Raw genomic sequence first — 24976 nt, 5'->3', positions numbered from 1 at the left:
CATACGGCAACTCGTTGTCTAGTTTGTGCTTTATAAAACGGCAAATGAATAAATAAATACATAATCTTACATACATTTTGTGCCGTAAATATTGTTTACAAAACTATTGCATTTAAGTCATAATATATATGTATGTCAGCTGATATTTCTAACTATGATATTCTGACATACTCCCCCTGCCTAATGCAGAAGTTCAGGGTATTTTGGTTTGATACATTTGCCATGACAAAGGATTTAGAAGAAAAGGTGCCCACTAAAATAAATGACTTAAGCTGAAATCTATCTTGATTTTTCTTCCACTGCATGATACAGATGAAAAGAGGACAACTTCCTTTTATTAAGGGTAATGTTGGGCTACACTGGTTGGTCACTGTTGCTTCCTTGCCTGTCCTGAGTACTATATTTATTTCTCCAACATTCTCTGCTGGTGCTTGTGCATTTTTCCAAAAGCCACATTGAAGTTAGGGTGGTTTAATGTGGATTTGAATGTTTCCCATGATAGATCATCCTCTCACAATTCTTGTAGCTCCTCACTTTGATCTAGGGCAAGCTGATTTGCAACCCTAATGTCAGGAGTAATTCTATCTGACATAAGCTGCTTTCTTCATCTGCATGACTGAATGTACAGACTTTCCCATTCCTATTAGTTTCTGATATTTGATAAAAGATGATGACCTGACGACCTTCCTCTTAAAAATCCAGCACAATCTGCATTCATGAAAAAGTCTGTTATATACTATTTTTCTTTGAATGATAATAGTTTTGGTCTATTTGCCAATGATGTCCGGTGCCTTTGAAGCAAATCTTCGAGGACTGCTGATCCAGAAGGGCACAATCTGTCAAAGAGATAGGCTGTCATCATATACTACTCCGGGAGGGAGAAAAAGGGTCTGAGGGAAAGTTTACCGACCAAATACAGTTCCAATCCCCGATACCTATGACAAACAAACAGTGAGGAACTGTTGGTCTAATGGAACAAAACTTGTAAGGAACAAAACTACCAAACCCCAAATACAGAAAGAAACTTTACTGCTTCGGATTATACCTATGATAGGACATTCAGCGGAGATCACAAAAAGTTGTCAGGATTTCCATCAACTGCCAAGAGAGGCCAGTGTCATCATCTGGTCATCCTTCAATCTTAGCCACTATTCCTCAAATCCTTGAGGGAAATTGTGTAGCAGTAAGATTGCAACTAAGCAAACAAAGTCTAGTCACAGAAGGAGAGAAGCAAAAGGTGGCTGATCAATGTGATCTGGAAAGATAGTACGATATCTCTTGCTTGATGGAAATGATGTTAGTGCAGTGCAGGACAGTGAGATTTAAAAAGGAGTTGGAAAAGAGAGAAACAGCCTTTAATCACCATCTCTGTACCAATCCTATTAAAAACATGCTAAAGCAACTTTGAACAAATAGGTTGCTTCACAGTGGGTCAACTAGTTTCAGCCTAGATGGAACTGTGTCCGGCTTTCTTCAGGACCTATATATCAAATTGAGCTACTGCAACAGTGAACTTGTGGTTTAAAACAAAATTCTCAAATGTACAACCTTGGGTGATGAGATCTCAGAAAGGGCAGGGTGATCTTCACTCCTGGAGCAAATGGATACATAGAGAAATCAGAGTATTTATTGTTTGGAGAAATAGGTATAGTCTAGTGAGTTCCTTACAAGTCTTAACAACGCCTCATTCGAGGCGGTTCTTTATAAACAAATGCCAATAATTATTGGCGCACTGTAATAGTAAGCTATTAACGCTGTGCACTCACCTGCACCTTTCTAGATACAGACCTCACCTCACCTGGTCACTAACTCAGGGATGGGAGACCCCGCTCTACAATGAATAAGAGAGTGGATCAGTGTTAGTGCGAAGAATGCTGTGTATTCCTTCAGAAATGTGTTAAAATCTTAATGTTGTTCGTCTTATTTCATTATGTCAACCAAACATTCAAAAAAAGGGACACATTAACTGTGCGACTTCCCTAATAAGTTTTGACACAATTATCAAGAGGGAAAGAGAGGAAAACGGAAAGCAAGTGGCCACATCCGTATTGTGTTGGGTCAGAAATGCTCGTAGAAATAGGGCAACGATAGATGCAACAGTCTCTGTCGGTGTGATAGAGAACCGAGTGGCAAGCAGGTGTGTCTATGAACACTCGGTCGAGTGGTCACGATGGTGATTATATCGTGAGGTGATTTACAAGGTGATTTAAAATAGTGTCAAACCTCGGTCAAGTGTGGTTCACGACTCAAGATAGGGAGACGATTAAGACATCTCACGTACTAGGAAAGAAAAGAGTGAGTTCTCATGTACTGGAGACATACCAATGAAGAGTATAGTGCTGCGCAGAACCCAAACTTCGCTAATGTTTAAGCAGACTTCTAAGTGTTGAAAATAGAAGAGAACGATTTATGCACGCATAACACTCACCTATCCGTCGGTGCCTCGGGCTCCCCTGTGTTTGTGGGAGGTACCGAGGCGCCGATCAGGTGGTGTATTTATGTGTATTCGTAACGTTCGAGCCGTTGCCAATCAGAGCACTCGGTTAGAACTACAAGATGACCTCATCTCATAAGGAAGTGGTAGTTCAAGCGATGTATATGTGTGCGTACATAGCAGCAGAACTGTGGTCAATCAGAATAACCTCGCAAGAAAGTACCTATTTGCAGACAACTCATCCGGTAATGCCGTATTTCTACACATTACCTAAAATTCACAAAACCCAAAGACCTCCCCCAGGAAGACCAATTATATCAGGGATTGGTTCCATGTTAGAACCTCTATCTACGTTTGTAGATTTTTTCTAGAGACCACTGGTGAGGGAGATGCCGACCTATCTTCAAGATACCAAAGATGTACTCCGCCTCCTTCCCACAGTAGATTTTGATCCAGAACAAGATCTCCTTGTTTCTTTTGATGTTGAATCTCTTTATACATCTATCCCACAAGACGAAACATTGGATACCATTGCTTCCATCCTTAACGATGCGAACTTAGATTCCATCACGCCAGTTCATTTTATCATGGCATTAGCACAGCTAGCAATGAAAGAAAACTTCTTCATGTATGAAGACAGGATCTACCTACAAGTCTCAGTCACGAGCATGGGAAGCGTTTTTGCGCCGAGCCTGGCGAACCTTTATGTGCATAGGTTCGAACAAGAACACATTCTCAATGAGAATAACCCCTTCCATCAGTCTATTAGACTATGGAAGAGGTATATCGACGATATTTTGGTAGTGTGGAGAGGCAGCTTGGAATCGGTTGAATCCTTTCAAGAATGGCTAAACACACGAAACGCTTTCCTGAGGTTCACTCTAGAAGCACATAAGACCAGAATTTCCTTCTTGGATCTGTCAATTTTTGTAACACCCAATGGCTTAGCCAGCGAACTTTATCGCAAACCAATGGCCCGCAATTCTCTGTTAAGATATGACAGCCAACACCCTAAATCTTTAAGAGACAATTTACCGTTCGGACAATTTTTACGTCTCAGACGGAATTGTTCGTCTGTTGATTTATACAAACAACATGCCAGCGATCTTTCGAACCAATTATCAGTGAAATTATATCCTAAAAAACTGATAAAAAACGCATGTAAACGTGCTTTGAACAACCATAGAGATGCACTACTTGAACCTAAACCTGAAAAACCACCACTGGAACGCCTCACTTTTGTTCACACCTTCAGTACACTCTCTAATGGCATCCAGAAGAGCATCCGAAAAAATTGGCGGATTTTGAATACATGTAATCAAAAAATCCCCATGCCTCTTTTTGCCTTCAAACAAAGTCAGAATCTCCGTGACAAGTTGGTCAACACTCGCCTCAAAGAACGAGAACTATCTACACAAGGCACTTTATGGAATCTACTAGATAACATATGAGGTCAGGACTGATAGAGAGCTTAGAGATGGATGAAGTCGAAGTGCACCCAAGAGAATGAAGTCAAGGTTTAGATAGTCAGGATTTCAGTGAAAAGGTAAATACACACCCATGAAGAAGAGGATATAGAGTCCAAAAAAGTACAGCTGTGGTTCGCCAATCACCAACACTTCGACTTCATCCATCTCTAAGCTCTCTATCAGTCCTGACCTCATATGTTATCTTCCTATATATCGTTTTGACCTTGGGCTATGTTTTTTTGACTCTTCATTGAAATTATTACCCCTTCACCTCTTTATTTATCCCCCCAATATGTTAATATTGTTTAGTAAACTATCAAATAGATACCTTCATGCAATTGGATATTGACTTAAATGTTTTTGTCTAAAATGCATTAATACTTATTTGTTGATTTGTTGTCATTTGTCTTTCCTATGATCCGGTAATAGGCTCCTTCTGTGTTGTCCCACACGCCTTACATCTTCGTTGCCCTGATGAAGGTGTAGTTCACACCGAAACGTGCGTTGGCCCTTGCTCCCTCGTGCCCTTTGAGCTACCCATTTATCCCCACCAAATGGTAATGCACGAGCCTACCTGAAGTACAACCCCCTGTTTCTGTTCAAGCCCTGTATCACTTAGGCGATTTTTAAACTTTATTGGCAAATTTAAATGTGTATTGTGTTGTATTTGTATTGCATTGCATCTGATGTGTATATAAATATGTCGTTTGAATGAGTGTATGTTTGTTTGTCTTTACGTGTGGGACTTTTATGTACAGACTAAACATTGTGTATGCCATTTGGCTTAACCCTTACAAAAATAATTATCATTTGTGAATATCATTATCGAAATAAAATTGTTCTATTTTTACTCTTCTGACTCCCTCATTATTCTGAGTCAAATCCTGCCCTTGGTCTTTTTCTTTTATTAATGTGACCCAATCTTGGGCCCAACGATATCAGATTTAGTGTCGACAGTGGGTTTTGTTCTTTCTTCGAAGATTTCCTTGTTCCCTGTCTCCCCTGTCTACCCATCCAAGCATTAGGGACCCCCCTTTGTTTGAATACTATCTACTGAAGTGCCCATGCCAATACCAGTATGTAGGTATGACAACCCGGAAAGTTAAAATAAGAATGCAAGAACACAAGAGCACGTTCAGATGCAGCAAGACCAACACAAGGCTAACTCGACATTTCGTTGAAAAGAATCACAAAGCAGAGGATTTCACATGGACGGTCTTAGAAAAACCACTAATACCGTCCTATATCACTGACAAAACCCACTTTTTGTTTAACAAAGAACAGCGTTGGGTATTCAAGCTGCGTAGTGACCTGCTTGGTCTCAACGATTCGATCCCATGGACTACTTTATCATAGTCCTTGATGGAACAGTTATTCCATGATTGCTGAATGAACCCAGTGGTATATTGCGAACCATTCCAATTTGTCTGGAGTTTTACAATCAGTAACCCCCTTGAGACCTGTTTGAGTTCTGCTCTTTACCGACAAAAAATCCCTTTCCTTGTCGATAAAATTACTTCAAAAGTTTTTTTCATCAGTTTTTTTTTTTTCATTAGCTGATCTGCGCATGTCTGCTGGCCTTTTATCAACAGACATACTTAAACTCATGCTGGTCAAACCTATGCAGACCATGCAACGTCCTACGCCATATATAATTGAGGACACTAGTCATGATAACTATCTGAGCTGTCCGGAATTATGACTACACTATTGTGGTACCTATTGTATAGACATTCTCTCGTCCGCTTTATGCATTCGTCCTCACAGCTTACATCGTTAGTACCTGTGGGATGTATTTTTACTTGGCAGACACTAAAGAACTATTATGTCTTGAAATTATGTGGTCATCTTGTAATCTGATTGACCACAGTTCTGCCGCTATGTACACACACATATACATCGCTTGAACTACCACTTCCTTAAGAGATGAGGTCATCTCGTAGTTCTAACCGAGTGCTCTGATTGGCAACGGCTCGAACGTTACGAATACACATAAATACACCACCTGATCGGCGCCTCGGTACCTCCCACAAACACAGGGGAGCCCGAGGCACCGACGGATAGGTGAATGTTATGCGTGCATAAATCGTTCTCTTCTATTTTCAACACTTAGAAGTCTGCTTAAACATTAGCGAAGTTTGGGTTCTGCGCAGCACTATACTCCTAATTGGTATGTCTCCAGTACATGAGAACTCACTCTTTTCTTTCCTAGTACGTGAGATGTCTTAATCGTCTCCCTATCTTGAGTCGTGAACCACACTTGACCGAGGTTTGACACTATTTTAAATCACCTTGTATATCACCTCACGATATAATCACCATCGTGACCACTCGACCGAGTGTTCATAGACACACCTGCTTGCCACTCGGTTCTCTATCACACCGACAGAGACTGTTGCATCTATCGTTGCCCTATTTCTACAAGCATTTCTGACCCAACACAATACGGACGTGGCCACTTGCTTTCCGTTTTCCTCTCTTTCCCTCTTGATAATTGTGTCGAAACTTATTAGGGAAGTCGCACAGTTAATGTCTCCCTTTTTTTGAATGTTTGGATGTTTGGTTGACATAATGAAATAAGACGAACAACATTAAGATTTTAACACATTTCTGAAGGAATACACAGCATTCTTCGCACTAACACTGATCCACTCTCTTATTCATTGTAGAGCGGGGTCTCCCATCCCTGAGTTAGTGACCAGGTGAGGTGAGGTCTGTATCTAGAAAGGTGCAGGTGAGTGCACAGCGTTAATAGCTTACTATTACAGTGCACCAATAATTATTGGCATTTGTTTATAAAGAACCGCCTCGAATGAGGCGTTGTTAAGACTTGTAAGGAACTCACTAGACTATGCCTATTTCTCCAAACAATAAATACTCTGATTTCTCTATGTATCCATTTGTTCCAGGAGTGAAGATCACCCTGCCCTCTCTGAGATCTCATCACCCAAGGTTGTACATTTGACAATTGTGTTTTAAACCACAAGTTCACTGTTGCAGTAGCTCAATTTGATATATAGGTCCTGAAGAAAGCCGGACACAGTTCCATCTAGACTGAAACTAGTTGACCCACTGTGAAGCAACCTATTTGTTCAAAGTTGCTTTAGCATGTTTTTAATAGGATTGGTACAGAGATGGTGATTAAAGGCTGTTTCTCTCTTTTCCAACTCCTTTTTAAATCTCACTGTCCTGCACTGCACTAACATCATTTCCATCAAGCAAGAGATAACGTACTATCTTTCAAGATCACATTGATCAGCCACCTTTTGCTTCTCTCCTTCTGTGACTAGACTTCGTTTGCTTAGTTGCAATCTTACTGCTACACAATTTTCCTCAAGGATTTGAGGAATAGTGGCTAAGATTGAAGGATGACCAGATGATGACACTGGCCTCTTTTGGCAGTTGATGGAAATCCTGACAACTTTTTGTGATCTCCGCTGAATGTCCTATCATCGGTATAATCCGAAGCAGTAAAGTTTCTTTCTGTATTTGGGGTTTGGTAGTTTTGTTCCTTACAAGTTTTGTTCCATTAGACCAACAGTTCCTCACTGTTTGTTTGTCAAAGAGATAGGCTGGCCAAGGTGGGGGGGGGGGGGGGGGTTCAGGGCATTATTCCATGACTTGGAATCACAACAATTTGAAGAACCCTGCCCAAAGCCAGGTAAAAGCTGATGCCTTCCTTGGGGCCAGGTCACGGTAGAAGGATCTGGTATTATAAACAGAGAACAATGTATTTCTAAAGAAACAACAGTATTGTAAAAGAGGTGACAAGGCAGATCCTATGTTGACTTAAAAAGTCAAACAGCAACAGGAAAAGCAAGGGGTTTGAACGTCTCCAATTAGAATATACAAGAGGGAAATTAGAGAAGTGGTGTCCGGTCTTTTGAAGCACCACAAGGCATTGTCTATTATTCCATCACCAAGACAGAATTGAACTAGAGAAACCATTGGATGTACTGGAATTTACCAAGGTTATTGGTTAAATGATCAGGGGTAAGGCCCCAGGTGTGGATGATTTTACCGTATTTTTCTGTGAAATGTTTCAATCTGCATTTTCAATACTCAGTAAAATTGGAGAAAAGTGATATTTATTGGTTTGACAGAATGATATCTTTCCTCTCCTCCTTTTTCACATAAGATACTTCCAATTTCAGATTCTGCCACCTTCTTCAAAGTCATGCATCTATTAGTACTGAACTACCTCCATTTCATATCAAATGGAAGGGCCTTATGGTTAGAAAGCTGACATGGTTGATGGAGCTTTTCTCGAAGGACAAGAGAGTTTGAGGACTGACACAAAGGCTGTATTTATCTTCGTTCGTTTTCTCTCAAATGGACTCTTTTTTGGGGAATCTTAGGGTGAAGTGGGAGGACTTTGTGAGTGTCTCTGTTCTCCTTTGAGCTGTTTTGTCTTATGTTTTCAATCAATTTTTTGAATACGTGTTTAACACCTTGTACCACTGCCATCTGAGATCTCAACAGTTTTCTAAGATGTATGCCGGCTTCTGAGTTGGTAAAGCAGGTAGCTTTTGTACACATGTAGTGGTCCATAAACTCAAATGTTTAGAAGTGCTGAGTTGAATCAAGGAGACGTTGAACTACCTTTGCTGCCTGGTGAACACTTGTTCTGATAGTCTGCTAAAGGCCTGTAGATCCTAACTCGTCTTTGATGGTGACCTGCCTTGTTACTGAAAGGATTAGCATTGGAGTCAAGATTAAAGCGAGCTTCTAGCCTTATCAAACAGAATGGACAGAATGGGGAATGTACATACTTGTTGCAGAGACTTACCTATTATAGATGCAAAAAGGGTAGTACATTTGAAAAGATTTTATACATACTGCAGACTGGCCCTTTTACCCAATCCACTTGGGCATTACAAGAACTGATGTGTTGAAATGCACCTTTGTCTGGATTTGTAAGGAGTGGTACAGGAATTTGTATGCATTCATTTTTGTAGAAATGTTTAAGAGAAATCACATGAAAAGAATGCATGACCCAGAATGATTGATTCTCACTTAAATTGATCATTGTAAACAAAACTTTAGATTGGTCACTGGATAACAGTGATTAAGTTAATTTGGAGATATGGAAACTAACAAGTCCATAAAAACACACCCTGGCAAGGTAATTAGGTGCTCCTTATATTTTTATTCTTGATATTTTTGTAAATCATCATCTAATGAAATCTCAGATATTTGTTAAATAAATGTTTAATTTCTGAACAATGATTTGCGTCATCCTGAACTAGCCGCACATAGGCATTATGAACTAGCCGCACATAGGCATTATAGCTCTCTATACGTCTTTTTGAGCCTGGTACAAATGTCTTCTTAATTGGTTCATTGCTATCTCTGTTACAATCTAATGGATAATTTAGCTTTTGGTGTGGCAAATTGGGTGGCAGTGGCCACTCCTCTGCTGTCTTTGTCAGGATTTCCTGTCAAAATCAAAAATGCAACGCTGGTTTGGCCATTTAATTGCAACCATGGTGACTTTTTTGTTTTCTCGGAAACAAACCCACATAGCTGTTATTGTGTAGCCCTGAAACCAATGTATGGAATCTGATCCTCAGAAATCTGCACTAAGAAGCTTCTCTGTCTGTTTTTAAATCAAATCTCAAGATTCATATTTTTGAATTTTTCTTTTTGTTGACAATTTTTGATGAAGATTGTCATTGAAATCAAGCTCATTTATTAAAATAACCAACACATTGATTGATCCATTTTTATTAAGGTCTTTGCATACATTTTTTTATTGGAAAGATATGCTTCAATTACAAATCATAGGCTGGACCATGCATACTTCCCTCTGCGCCACAGTGAGATGCTGTGCTTGAATCAAGGCAGTCGGTTTGTGAACCGATGTAGAGTAGCAGCAGGAAGAAGATCTTATTAAATATGGCTCTGCTTTGTGTTTTCCCCTGTGGCAAGACAGCACACATAATATGGATGCTGAGGGGCATATTATCAAGAACGGCGTTAAAATTATCGCCGCTTTAGCAGCAGGAAACTGCTGCTAAAGCGTCGATAATGGGCTTTATAATATGCCCTTGAGAATTCCAATAGAAGCCCAAGTTCACAACAGAACATGGGATTCTATTGGAATTCTCAAGGGCATATTATCAAGCCAGTTATCGCCAGTTTCCTGCCGCTAAAGCAGCGATAATTTTAACGCCGTTCTTGATAATATGCCCCCGACAGTTTGTAAAACTGGGTGTTACTTTTAGGAATATGCGGAAATGATGAAACTCATTTGCTTCTGCATGGAAGATAGACATTCTACCTGCTACGGAACCACCACAATGTGTGTGGACATAGTACAACATTTTGTTTACAACAGAAAGCCCTAATTCTCTTAATTTTTCTTTAATTCGCCAGTTCTACTGTTTCTTAACATGACCTACATCACTTTCAGCAATGTGGAATTTGCAAACCTGTCAAGGTCAAATATACAGTAGTGTTAAAATGCACCTTGATTCTGCACTAGGCTGTGGATTGATAAGTATGGAGCAGGAAGAAGTAGATCCTAGAAGACAGGAGATTAGTGTCTAGTAAGCTTAGCAATGCGTTGATTGAGACCATGTTTATGAATCTCACATAATTTTGCAAAAGAAGATGGCTCCTACCTGTGAACAAAATGCATCTTTCTTTCACACAGAGATAGGGTGATCATCTCAGTCCAGGTCATCGTCTCCAGACATGTACTTTTGCATACAAATTGTTTAGTTCAATGGAATCAAAGCAAGAATACAACACCCAAGAGTGCATTAAGCTGTCACTCAAAAATAAATGCATACTTAAAGAAACAGTGTCTGTAGTAATGTGGAGAGATGTCATCGTCCTATATAAAGATGAGGAGTAACTTACCCTCATATTAATCGGTTCTCTGCAGCTGTTGAATGGGAGGAGCTTGAAAGACCCCGTAGAGAATATTTAATGCAGTCACTTACCCGTTTACACCAGTAGGTTAGAAATCAAGACAGGACCTAAAACATAAGGCGAAGTAAAAAGATAAAAGTGTCCAAAACAAACCCTGTTTAACAAGGGTATGCCATGGGTTAAAGCACCAGATACTATGCAGATTGGGGTGTACAAAATCTCCCTACTTCCACGGATAGAGTAATTTCACAGTTACACGCACATACACTCACCATACACTAGGGTCCATTTCACTAACATACACTCAAATACTCCACCAGCACCGAACCTGTGGAAAGAAAACTCCTAAACACCCCACATCTACACTGAGGTCGATAAGACCTAGTTATTGTAATTGTCATAATCTAAACAATCTATACAACAATAATCAAATAGAGTACTAAATAATCGACAAGAAATAATCACCAACACCGTATTTAAAATTATGATTCTTTATCTAAAATTAGTCAAAAGAAATTAATCAGAATAAATCATTTTCTCATAATTACCTATTCTAGTTAAATGTCAGAATGGGTCATCAGGACAAGTCTCTCAGTAGAAATCTCCCGAGTCACCGTCCTCACAGCATCGATCCTCACCAACGCAGGTTTGGGAAGAAATGGCAAAGTGGCCTCCCACCCTCTCTAGGCTAACAATATTTATAATGAAACTTGCAATATTAAAGAAACATTAAATGTTCTACACGTCCGCCGAACCGCTGAGCAGAGCGAGCAGGAAAGGATGTAGCATCGCTACATTTGGAAAATCTCCGCTCAGGAAAATCACAAAAATAAAAAGACAGAACAGGAACCAAAAATAAAAAAGTAACTTTTAACATCCACATTTCCTCGGCGATGACACAATGAGCTCAGAGTTCTTTCTTTATGGCTCCTTTGTCCTCCAAGGCTGTTCCGATACATCTGGAAACTCGCCCAGAACTGCTGCTGTCCTCACGGAAAGTTTTAACCAGGCAAGGACTGTGGTCAGATGTCTCGTGACCATATTCAGCAAGGCCCTCTCATCACAAATCACTCACTCGAGGCCAGGCTGCAAACGGCAGCCATTTTCCGTTAGGCCAAAATGGACCATCTTAATTGAAAGAGACAAAAACAACGTTACCACAGCATAGTGATTAAACAGTGTTAACCCCACTAATACCCTTATGTGTATGTAATTATCTAGCCTTTGCAACACAGAAAAGCATTAGTTCAAAAGCGTTTCGTGCTTTAAGATAAACAGCACTCAGCAACGTTTATTTAATAAAACATGCACATTGTCAATAGGCAACACATACGCGTTCCCACGTGTAATTCTCTCTTGTTAATTCGTACATGTTGATAAGTAAAAACACTTACACAAAACAAATAATTAATAATTAATGATTATTAATGTTAATTATGACAAATAGACAAACCGGAGCTTAAAAACCCAATAGATTTTCATCAGAAAATCCTGCTCCAGCAATCCCCCCTTTGGTGATTTTATCACCAAATAACCCCCAAAAAAAATGTTGTGAAATTTAGTCCCATTTTAGGAGAAATTAGAAATGTATTTTTCCTCCTTACACAACACTACACACCAGACATGTCTTTTTCCTCCTTACACAACACTACACACCAGACACTCTTTCATCATCCCTCTTTGTTTCTAAGTAGACACTCTCCCTTAATTCTTCTAATTCAATTTCTTGTGGTTCTCTTTTCAACCTTTTATTTTTCTTTTCATTATTTCTTTTAATTAATTTCTTTTTCCCTCCCCTGTTTTTACAACACAAACACACCAATCTCAATATCAATAAAGCAACAATTATACAAGTTAAAGGAAACAATATCTTACCTATAATAGTACTACCTATTTTTGCAATAAAATTCTTAACAGCTATCACCTTATTAGCTAATTTAGTCCAGATACTTTCAGCTTCAAGTGGTACTAATTCTTCATGCAAATCAGTAATATTTTTGATATAGACCTTCAGGTCTTTGCTTTCATCTGGAATGTAAGTACAACAATGTTGAACTTTCAGCATTCCACAAACTCCACCCTCCTTAGCCAATAGAATATCAAGAGCAAGTCTATTTTGCATAGACATGGCACGTACGGCAATTAGTTCCGTATTCACCAAAAGAAACCCTCCAGCGGTATTTGTCGATAAGCGATCCACCACTGTTGACAGTTTCCGAATCCCATAAGCATTTAAAGAAATTCCCACTGCTGGAATTAAAGCTCCAAAAATGTCACCCACTATTTCAGACCAAGTTTCCCTCTTGAAGCGCATTAGTAAATTAATATGTTCTACATCTTCTATTCTTTCTATATGAAAAATCTTTGGAAAAACCAGGCCCACATAACACGTGCCATACCAATGGTCAGGCAACTTGTAATAAGCCTTGTTCCCACAAACATAATACACTCCTGGAAAAATTGTATCTTCTCCACCTTTGAAACCCCATCCTGTTGCAATGAAGTATGTATCATGACATTCACTAGTCCCAACAAAATATGTATCATATTGGGATTTTCCTCTTGTAATGCACAGCTTACCCTTCTGTGGTGCATCTAAAGCTAAAGTTGGACTAACTCCATTTCTCGATTCTTTTCCCATCTCAATGTCCCAAATTGTCTCACTCACTTTATATTTCCCTGCCTTTTCATGCATGCTCAATCTCCTTTCCTCCACCATGTTCAGGAAAGCTTTCTCCTCTTCTTCCAAACTACAAGTTAAATTATTCTTAAAAATGTAATCTAATGTTAATTCTTCTTTCTCAATAAAAATCTCACCAAAAATGTTAGCTTCTTTAGCTGGATTCAGCTCTTTGTTCATTGGCAAGTGCCCAAAAATACTATCTTTGTTAGATATCTTATAATCTATTTTTCCTAACAGATAAAAAACACTACTTAATACACTACAAGAAATCCCATACGTAGCTGGTAAATGGTGATAAGTAACACCCTCTGAAACGGATGCAGGTAATTGCATACAAACGTAGCAATCCCTTACTTCCATTGTTTTCACATATTCGTATAGCAATTTTGAAAAAACATTACTAGAAAAATCATTAATTGACCTATCTTTATGCATGTAAGTATTACTAATTCTAGCTGGAACTACTTTTTGCAAATTCTTTCCTACATTTGTCTCATTCTCAGTATGTATTTCAAATGTACCTATTGAAACTCTAAATGTAACTAATAAAGCTAAAACACCCCATAGTAGCATTAATAATCCAGTACAGCAGCAGCACATTCTACACCATCTTCTTAAGAAGGCACATCTACTTTGATTATTCTCTATGTTAGCCATTTTACTACTTTGACCTTGTCTTTTGACTTAGCCTCTACTACTCCACTACTGTAATTTCTCAAACTTTGGATTACTTCAGACAGCTGAATTTCAGACTTTCTCCTTTTCACTTTCTCCAAGTGATTTCTTCAGTTCACTCAATTTGGATATTCATCACTTTTCACTCCTCCTTCTTCAGCAACATCAAATTGTATCAGATCATCAACAACATCCTGTGCATCTGACTCTTCTCCAATGTCAGTCAGGATAACTTTTAAGATTCCAACAGATTCTTCCTTTTCCTCAACCACTTTTCTCAAGATCCCCTCCGGATTGTCTCGATTCACTGTTTCTTCTTCTCCTTCTTCAGACAGTGCCACATAAGACCATTCCGGTGATCTGTACTTTTGGTTGGGTCTTCTAATTCTCTTTATTTCCTCAGGTTCTCTTGATTCCTTTTGCTCCTTCCTTTTTACTTCGTTTTGACTCGACACTTCATTCACTTGTTCAGCTTTCGATGTATTTCCTCTTATCAGTCTGTATCTCAGCCTCTTTACTCTGTTGTTAGGCCAAATATCTCCTCTTACGACCTTTTTCGGTCTTGTTTCTGTATTATTTCTTTCTCCAATCCAAGTTCTCTTTCTCAGAACTCGACCCTCTGATTTTCCATTCTCACTTTCATCCGATTCTGTTTCAAATTCCTCTTGTTCTTCAGCAGTTTTCTTTCGCTCCACAGTCTTTTTCACCACTATTTGAGACTTCCCTACTTCTTTCCCTCCTCGGGTCTCCGACACGCAATCTTCTTGCTGTCTACTTGTCCCTTCACCTAGCTTGTCAAGAATATTCCCTACACCTCCTCGGGGGTCTTCCGCAATCTGTCCCTCTCTATCTTCTTCTGACCCTACTTCTTCAGGTATAATCTCAAGTGGTTCTTCAATCTCCTCCTCTTCTGATTCAGGAGTAATTTCTGTGGAACTGCTCTTTTCTTTTCTTTTTCCTCCACTGCTTTTTGAAACTTCAGGCTCTCTTTCAGAATCTGATTTCCTTTCTGAGATTCTCAATGGTTCTCTTGAAGCCTTTTCTGCTTCTTTTCCTGAACTTTGATTTTTTCTCACTGGTTCTGGGTCTTCATCATCACTGGAATCTGACTCTTCAAAATACTCTCTACCAGTCCCATCCTTTGGGTTTGGAACTCTCAGAGTATGACTCGCATGCACCCAGTTTTTCACACCAGCACACTTCACTGCAGTCGTCGTAGTTAGAATGACTTGTCTTGGTCTTCCCCACCTCGGAACCAAGCAATTTCTTCTTCTGTGAACTTTAATCCTCACCCAGTCTCCTGGACTCAGATCATGAGCTTGCTTCTTCTCAAGTGTGGTAGCTTCTTCTCCAATCTGGTGAAACACAGAATGAACTGCGTCAGCCAGGCCTTTACAGTAATCCAAAATCATGTCATCAGTTATTGTCATCAACTTATTGACAGGTACATATGCATGTCGCATTGCACGTCCCATTATGATTTCATGCGGACTTAAACCAGTAGTTCTATCTGGAGTAGATCTAATAGTCATTAGCACTAGAGGCAAGACATCCGGCCATTTCATACCAGTGGCTAAACACATCTTACCAATCCTGTTCTTGATTGTGCCATTTATCTGCTCAACAACACCAGAAGCCTCTGGTCTGTATGCACAATGTAGCTTCTGCTGTATGCTCAATGCTTCACAAATCAAACTCATGAGTTCATTATAGAAGTGTCCACCTCTATCAGACTCAATCGTTACCGGAAATCCGTACCTAGGAATCAACTCTCTTAACAGTAACTTTGCCACTGTTACTCCATCATTTCTCCTAGTCGGATAGGCCTCAACCCATCTTGAAAACAAACAGACTACCACTAGTACATACCTCAGTCTGTTCACTTGGGGCATTTCAATGAAATCAATCTGCATTCTTGTAAAAGGACCTCCTTCTCTGCCTATTGTTCCCAGACTCACCACTGTCTTTTTCCCAGTGTTAAATTGCTGGCAAATCAAACATCTTTGACAGATGCTTTCTGCAATTGTCCTGAACTTTGCATTGTACCAGGTTTGCTTAAAAGACCTAATCATCGAATCCCTTCCCAAATGTCCCTGGCCATGATACATCCTTGCCATTGCTGACAGCATGGAGTTCGGCATTACTGGTCTGCCATCTCTATAGACCCAAACATGGTCTGTCTCTCTTGGGGCACAACCTGCCTTAATCCAATCTTTCTTTTCTTCCTCCTCTGCCTCATCCTGCAACTGTTTCACTTCATCCCACGTCTCTAAGACATTAGTAAACATCACAGAACAAAAAGACATTTCACCTTCTCGTTCCCGATTAATGGACTGGTTATTCTTGGCGCAATATTGAGCAATGTCATTTGCATAACGGTTGCCCACTGTCACAAAATCATCTCCTTGTCCATGAGCAGCACATTTTACAACTGCTAATTCTTTAGGCAGCTGTATCGCCTCAAGTAATTTCCCAATCACTTCAGCATTCTTTATTGGAGTCCCACTCGACGTCAAGAAACCTCTTTGTAGCCAAAGTTGGCCAAAGTCATGCACAACTCCAAATCCATACTGACTATCAGTCATCACAGTCGTTCTCAAATCTTTCCCAATTTCACAAGCTTTTGTCAATGCCACTAATTCAGCAACTTGCGCAGATTTCACTCCTTTCAATGATGATGCTTCCATTACTTCTGAAACCTTACACACTGCATATGCTGCACATAGCACACCCTCATCATTCCTCAAGCATGATCCATCCACAAACAACACATGATCACTCTCATGCAAGGGAAGATCCCTTATGTCTGGTCTCGGTTTTGTACAGTAATCAAGCACATCCAAACAATTGTGATCATCTTCTGTTTTCACACCTACATTTTCAATATCCGGCAACAATGTCGCTGGATTCACATTCACACATCTCTCGAGTGTCACATTTGATGCTCCCAGAATGACTTTCTCATATTTAGTCAACCGACTATGTGACATGTACTGAGTTCTGCTTCTTGTCAAAAGAATTGCCACATTATGAGGTACGAATACCCTTACAGGATATCCCATTATGATTCCCTCACTCTGTTCTAGGCTTCTGCATGTTGCAGCCACAGATTTCAGACAACCTGGTAAACCCACAGCTACAGGGTCAAGTGTCGATGAGAAGTACGCAATAGGCCTTCTCAGTAATCCATGCTTCTGAATTAACACTGAAAGTGCACATCCATTTCTCTCACTGCAGTACAATTCAAATTCCTTTTCATAGTCTGGCATACCCAAAGCAGGGGATTCACACATTCTGCTTTTTAACTCTTCAAATGCTGCCATTTGTTCTCCATCTAGTTCCAATGGGTCTGTCATCTCACTTTTTGTCAGCTTAATCAGTGGCTTTGCTATCAGCGAAAAATTAATTATCCACTGACGACAATAACCCGCCATTCCCAGGAACATTCTCACCTCTCTCTGGGTCTTTGGGGCCTTCATTTCCCTGATAATTTTGATCCTGTCATCAGTTACTTTTCTCAGACCTTTCTCAATATTGTGTCCAAGATAATGCACCTCTTTCTTGCAGAATTGCAATTTGGCTGGAGATACTTTTAACCCTCCATCTGCCAGATGATTCAGTAAAGCTATAGTATCTACTTCACAAGCTTCACGTGTCTTTGATGCCACAAGTAGGTCATCAATATACTGCACTAATACTGAGTTTTCAGGCATGATCAAACTCTCCAATGACTTTTTCAATAACTGATTGAATATTGAAGGACTCTCTGTATACCCCTGTGGGATACAACACCATGCTAAAATACGCTGGCCAAATCTAAATGCAAAAATCGGCTGGCTGTCATGATGCAATGGAATTGAAAAGAAAGCATGACACAAATCAATCACTGTATACCACTCAGCATCATGTGGAATCTGATACAAAATCACTGATGGATTTGGCACAATAGGACAACATGCTACCACAATTTGATTAACTTTTCTCAAATCCTGTACAATCCTGAACTTCCCATTAGGCTTCTTTAGCCCCATTATCGGTGAATTACACAGACTACTCAGTAGTTCTCTCAGAACTCCCTGCTGAATCATTTTCTCAATTATAAGAGTTATTCCCTCAATTATTTCTGGTGTCATTTTGTACTGAGGAATGTTAGGATAAGTAATTCCCTCTTTCACTGAAATTTTCACAGGATCTACATTATTCATCAATCCCACATCCTCTCCAGTAAAATCCCAAACTGTCCTTTTCACTGTGTCTCTCAGTTCTTGAGGCAAATCCTCTGGATCAAACACAGCATATGCACCAATTAACTCACTCTCTCTATTTTCTAGAGTCATTCGGTACAAAACATCCTCATCTGGTGTTTCAAAAGCTATTCCATCTGGTGTACAAAAAATTGTACAATTCATTTTACAAAGTAGATCCCTACCTAACAGGTTCACTGGACTTGTGTCACAGACGATAAATCTGTGCATGTCTGAAAATTTCCCTATTTGTACTCTTACTGGTTCAGTAAGACGTGTTCTGATTTGTGTATTAGCTACACCAACAACTTGGATTGCTTCATCCGAGAGAGAAAGATTTCTAATATCTGTTGACCTGACAGTTGATCTTGTCGCACCTGTGTCTACTAAAAAAGTAACACCTTCTTCATTTATTTTTCCATCCATAAATGGTCCTGCCTGGTCTATTTCTAGAGTTGCACCAAGTATGCACTCTTCCTCCTCTCTTCGGCACCGTCAATAATCACCCTCAGATTCACTCCCTTCATTCTTTAACAAGTACTGTTGTACCTGGTTAGAACGCCTTGGTTTGTTTACCTGCTCATCATTGTAGAATCCCGAATCCGGATTATACTTTTGTGATCCTCTATTCTGCGGCAAGGGCGGTTTTGGCTCTTGACTCTGCTGTCTCACAACTTTCTGCTGTTGCTGCTGTTGATTATTCCCCTCATTCTGCACCTGTTGATTTAAGGATTTTCCCTCATTATTCACTAATGGTGGATTGGTACACTCGGATCTCCAATGTCCCAGTTGGCCACAGTTGTGACATGGGAACTTTTTTTTAGCTTCCTCAAGATTCCCCTTTCCTTTCCCTGCATACCTAGGTCTATTCCCTGGATTATTTCCTGCATTATTCGCCTGTTCCACCAACTGTGCTTCCTGTCTTTCCGCAACTTTCACTTGTGCCCACATTGCTTTCTCTTTCAGCTTTCTCTGTTTTGCTTCAATCTCATCACTGAAGTATTTTGCATGTCTCAGAATCTCATCTATTTTCTTACTCTGCCAATCCACAGTATGCTCACGAATTCTTTCACTAATCTCAGGTCTCAGGCCATATACAAATCTGTATACAAAATGACTCAAATCCTTGTCACCCAGGTGTTCATCTCCACTGAATTGTTTAAATGCCAGTATCAGCCTCTCGTAAAAAGCATGAACTGATTCTTTTGCTTCCTGATGTGTTCGATCTATTTTAACCCAGTCTGTTTCTTTTGGAGGTACTTTATTTTTCAGGTATACGATCACCTGCTCATATTTTCTCATTACTTCTGGATCTGGTGCTCCTGTTCTCTGATCTCTTGGATATTCCTCAGTAGGCCAACTCACAACTATTTTACACTCAGCCCACAAGTCTGCTGGAACAATTATATCAAACAGACTATTCAGGTCAATCCACAGCACTTTTGACAATTTCACAAACCTGTCTACCTGCCTATACCACTCGACGGGCTTTTCCCTCAATCGAGGGAAATCATTCGTAAATGATAAAATATCCTGTCTGGTCCATGGAACATGTACATATCCTCCTCTAGGTATTTCTCTCATAGGATAAGTATCCACTGGTTTCTCTTTTTCTCTCACAGGAAATGCTGAATAAGTCCTATCCCCTGATTCTTCTCTCTTTTTGTACCACCTATCCTTCCACTTCTCAACATCACCCCATTTTCGCAATAAAGCGATCATCTCTTTAATCTGTCCTGTTCTACCAGTACCATTCAAATTTTCAATATCTTTATCTGTGAAATCCATCCTGTAAGACTTTTGCAAAACTTTCACTTTATCAATGTCAACTCCATATTCATTTGCTATTGCTCTTAATCTGTCATGTATATTTCTCGCTCTCCAGGTGATATTTTTACACATAAACAATAATTCACCATCATGATGATTTTTTAGAATTTCTGTTGGAACTGTCCCTGCAACAAGCTCTTCTAATTCTACACGTAACCTAGCAACATCAATTGCTTGTGAATCTTTATCCCTCTTTTGAAGAACTTTCATCCATTCATTCAAATCTTCAGCTGTTATTTCAGTAGATTTTCTCACTGGAACCACTTTCTTCTGCGGTTCTAAAATTGGCATCCCTGAACAACTAGCTTCACCAGCATCCAGTCCTGAATTAGACTGTACCTCTAATCCTTCACTACATGTGTCATGTCTAAATTTTCCTGCCCTTTTTCCTGAATCTCCTGAAGGACCAGCCAAACTTGTCAATCTATTCCCAACATATGGAATAACCAAACCATTGTCACCCGTCCTCTGCTTATCAAAAACAGGCATAACCGGACCTATGGTTACAGGTACCGTAACAGCGTCTAGATTCTTTGTCAGTTCTTTGATCTTTTCAGTCAATTCCGATGTAGTTCTGGCTAATTCTCTCGTATTTTCGCCACTGCTTCTCTTCTCTCTTTCCCTGAAAGGATTACTACTTCTTAACTCAGGTGTCTCATTTTCTGTCTCAATGATACGCACTGTATCTCTTATCGGAGAAACAACTGGTGTACTCTCTTCTGGTTCCGGTCTATATGGAGGTGGTCTTTTGTAAATCATGTCGTTCAAAACCTCATCCTCATATTCATTAACTCCATATCTTCTCACTTCTGCCTCAGGAACCCTTTCTGTTCCTTCTTCAACTGTTCTCATAGGATATAATCCCTCTGACATACTAGCATCTCGCCATCTCGTCATTCGATCATGATGAGTTTCACGACCATGTCTCCTCCTGAACATATACCTATAGTTGCCTCCAGACCTCTGTTTCTCTCGCTCATGCACTTCCTCTTCCCATTCCACTAAAGCCTCGAACTGTGTCGGCCTTGGTCTTGGGTCAAGACATAACATCTTTTCCCGTAAATTTTTCAACACGGCCAGATTAAATGAACCATGTTCTGGAAATGCTAAAACTCCATCTTCCTTGGTATACCTAACCCAATTTTCCAACCATATACAGGTATGATATCCATATCTCGCAGCCATGAAGGATGCAGGCGTTTTCGATGGAGGTAACAATTCACCCTCTCTCGTTTTAACATCTTTATCCTTGTCGAACCAATTTTTAATCTTTCTGAACAAAGATTTTTTCTTTTTCTCTTCTTGGTAATACATTTTAACGCTTACCAAAACTTTCTAATCCCTTCCGTAATACAACTGCACAATATGATTTTTTTCCAACCAATAACAGCGCGACTCACACTAACGCACCAATCCTGGAACGTTTACGTCACTAGAATAGCTCTACCAATCCTTGCGCGGCTCACACCAACGCACCAATCTCAGCGCGAGCACTATTCTGATCTAATATCCAATCAGAGCGCGGTCTGTTTGACGTCAGCAGTCGCTGCAGTCGCTTCTGTCTCCTGTCTCTTGTCACTCGTCTACCCCTCCTTTACAAAATGTCTCAGTAGACTCCGTGTCAAATTTCTACAAAATCTATTAGTTACAACATATAAACATCTCCATTGTCTGCTTCGCTAACCACAGAATAGTAAAGAAAATCTATTTCACAAGAATCCCGTTGACACAGTAGCACATCCCTCTACTCTGCCCTTCTAACATACATTCATTAATTGTTTCCTCTAGGACTTGTCCAAAGAGTCTTACAATCAACTAAATATATGAGCATTCACGCACATTCATACAAGAAAATATATAGTACATACACACAGAATCCTGCTTTTCCCGAGAACAGCGAACAATCTGCTCCACTACAGAATTATAACACACATTAACCAAGCATCTTACTTCTACCCAGTTTCTCAAACAAGCTCAGAGAATACCTATTACTTCTCCCGCAATAAGCTTTAACGGCGAACCTTACGGATCCCTGGGACTTAAAACCAGAGTTTCACAGATAACCTTCACTACCATACGCACTCCTTATATACCAGAAATATCTCTAATAGTAACATACAACAATGTCACTGATTCCGAATCCAGACAATGTGACGCGCAACTTCGATTGTCACACGTTTTCTTTTTCCTACATACATACAGGACCAACAATCCCGTCTTTCCCGAGAGCAGCATATACTTCCCTCTGCCCTACTACGGAACTGCTACTAGCTCCCAAGTTCCAGAAGCACTACATATAACTCAACATGACGACTCCAACATATAGTATTAGTACATATACCAACATCAATCAATAATCAATAATCAATACGCTAATGTACAAGCAATCTAATCAGATCAAGACAATCATCAATAACCATCCTCACTCTACTACCAGGAACTTGATGCAGATTGGGGTGTACAAAATCTCCCTACTTCCACGGATAGAGTAATTTCACAGTTACACGCACATACACTCACCATACACTAGGGCCCATTTCACTAACATACACTCAAATACTCCACCAGCACCGAACCTGTGGAAAGAAAACTCCTAAACACCCCACATCTACACTGAGGTCGATAAGACCTAGTTATTGTAATTGTCATAATCTAAACAATCTATACAACAATAATCAAATAGAGTACTAAATAATCGACAAGAAATAATCACCAACACCGTATTTAAAATTATGATTCTTTATCTAAAATTAGTCAAAAGAAATTAATCAGAATAAATCATTTTCTCATAATTACCTATTCTAGCTAAATGTCAGAATGGGTCATCAGGACAAGTCTCTCAGTAGAAATCTCCCGAGTCACCGTCCTCACAGCATCGATCCTCACCAACGCAGGTTTGGGAAGAAATGGCAAAGTGGCCTCCCACCCTCTCTAGGCTAACAATATTTATAATGAAACTTGCAATATTAAAGAAACATTAAATGTTCTACACGTCCGCCGAACCGCTGAGCAGAGCGAGCAGGAAAGGATGTAGCATCGCTACATTTGGAAAATCTCCGCTCAGGAAAATCACAAAAATAAAAAGACAGAACAGGAACCAAAAATAAAAAAGTAACTTTTAACATCCACATTTCCTCGGCGATGACACAATGAGCTCAGAGTTCTTTCTTTATGGCTCCTTTGTCCTCCAAGGCTGTTCCGATACATCTGGAAACTCGCCCAGAACTGCTGCTGTCCTCACGGAAAGTTTTCCACGGATAGAGTAATTTCACAGTTACACGCACATACACTCACCATACACTAGGGCCCATTTCACTAACATACACTCAAATACTCCACCAGCACCGAACCTGTGGAAAGAAAACTCCTAAAAACCCCACATCTACACTGAGGTCGATAAGACCTAGTTATTGTAATTGTCATAATCTAAACAATCTATACAACAATAATCAAATAGAGTACTAAATAATCGACAAGAAATAATCACCAACACCGTATTTAAAATTATGATTCTTTATCTAAAATTAGTCAAAAGAAATTAATCAGAATAAATCATTTTTTCATAATTACCTATTCTAGCTAAATGTCAGAATGGGTCATCAGGACAAGTCTCTCAGTAGAAATCTCCCGAGTCACCGTCCTCACAGCATCGATCCTCACCAACGCAGGTTTGGGAAGAAATGGCAAAGTGGCCTCCCACCCTCTCTAGGCTAACAATATTTATAATGAAACTTGCAATATTAAAGAAACATTAAATGTTCTACACGTCCGCCGAACCGCTGAGCAGAGCGAGCAGGAAAGGATGTAGCATCGCTACATTTGGAAAATCTCCGCTCAGGAAAATCACAAAAATAATAAGACAGAACAGGAACCAAAAATAAAAAAGTAACTTTTAACATCCACATTTCCTCAGCGATGACACAATGAGCTCAGAGTTCTTTCTTTATGGCTCCTTTGTCCTCCAAGGCTGTTCCGATACATCTGGAAACTTGCCCAGAACTGCTGCTGTCCTCACGGAAAGTTTTAACCAGGCAAGGACTGTGGTCAGATGTCTCGTGACCATATTCAGCAAGGCCCTCTCATCACAAATCACTCACTCGAGGCCAGGCTGCAAACGGCAGCCATTTTCCGTTAGGCCAAAATGGACCATCTTAATTGAAAGAGACAAAAACAACGTTACCACAGCATAGTGATTAAACAGTGTTAACCCCACTAATACCCTTATGCGTATGTAATTATCTAGCCTTTGCAACACAGAAAAGCATTAGTTCAAAAGCGTTTCGTGCTTTAAAATAAACAGCACTCAGCAACGTTTATTTAATAAAACATGCACATTGTCAATAGGCAACACATACGTGTTCCCACGTGTAATTCTCTCTTGTTAATTCGTACATGTTGATAAGTAAAAACACTTACACAAAACAAATAATTAATAATTAATGATTATTAATGTTAATTATGACAAATAGACAAACCGGAGCTTAAAAACCCAATAGATTTTCATCAGAAACTCCTGCTCCAGCAATACCACTTTCCTTGTCAGGTTGTATGGCTAGTTGAGAGTCTAGGAGCAACAGAAATCCCTTCTGTTTGGTGCCTGGTGCTGTAGGTCGATCACTGCACCACCAGTCTAGTAAAGGACTATGGGGGACAGATTTATTATTTTTTATGCAGTGCAGCATGGCAGCCTAAGTAGCTGCACTACATTGTACAAGGGGGAGAAAGTAGCATGGAGTCATCTTTCCTAACATGCGCTTGTAGC

The 24976-nt window shown here is 39.8% G+C and overlaps 1 protein-coding gene across 1 annotated transcript in view; it reads left to right on the top strand.

Moving 5' to 3' along the window:
• Positions 1 to 24976, top strand: part of LOC146821294 (uncharacterized) — a 72564-nt gene that overhangs the window by 24725 nt on the left and 22863 nt on the right. Inside the window, exon 3 of the mRNA XM_085609828.1 lies at positions 2806 to 3215. Within this exon, the coding sequence (XP_085465954.1) occupies positions 2806 to 3215 (410 nt within the window). The remainder of the gene's footprint in view (positions 1 to 2805; positions 3216 to 24976) is intronic.

Source organism: Triturus cristatus, chromosome 6 (genome assembly GCF_964204655.1).
Source record: "Triturus cristatus chromosome 6, aTriCri1.1, whole genome shotgun sequence".
NCBI classification, from domain to species: domain Eukaryota; kingdom Metazoa; phylum Chordata; class Amphibia; order Caudata; family Salamandridae; genus Triturus; species Triturus cristatus.
This window is presented reverse-complemented; position numbering and strand designations above follow the sequence as displayed.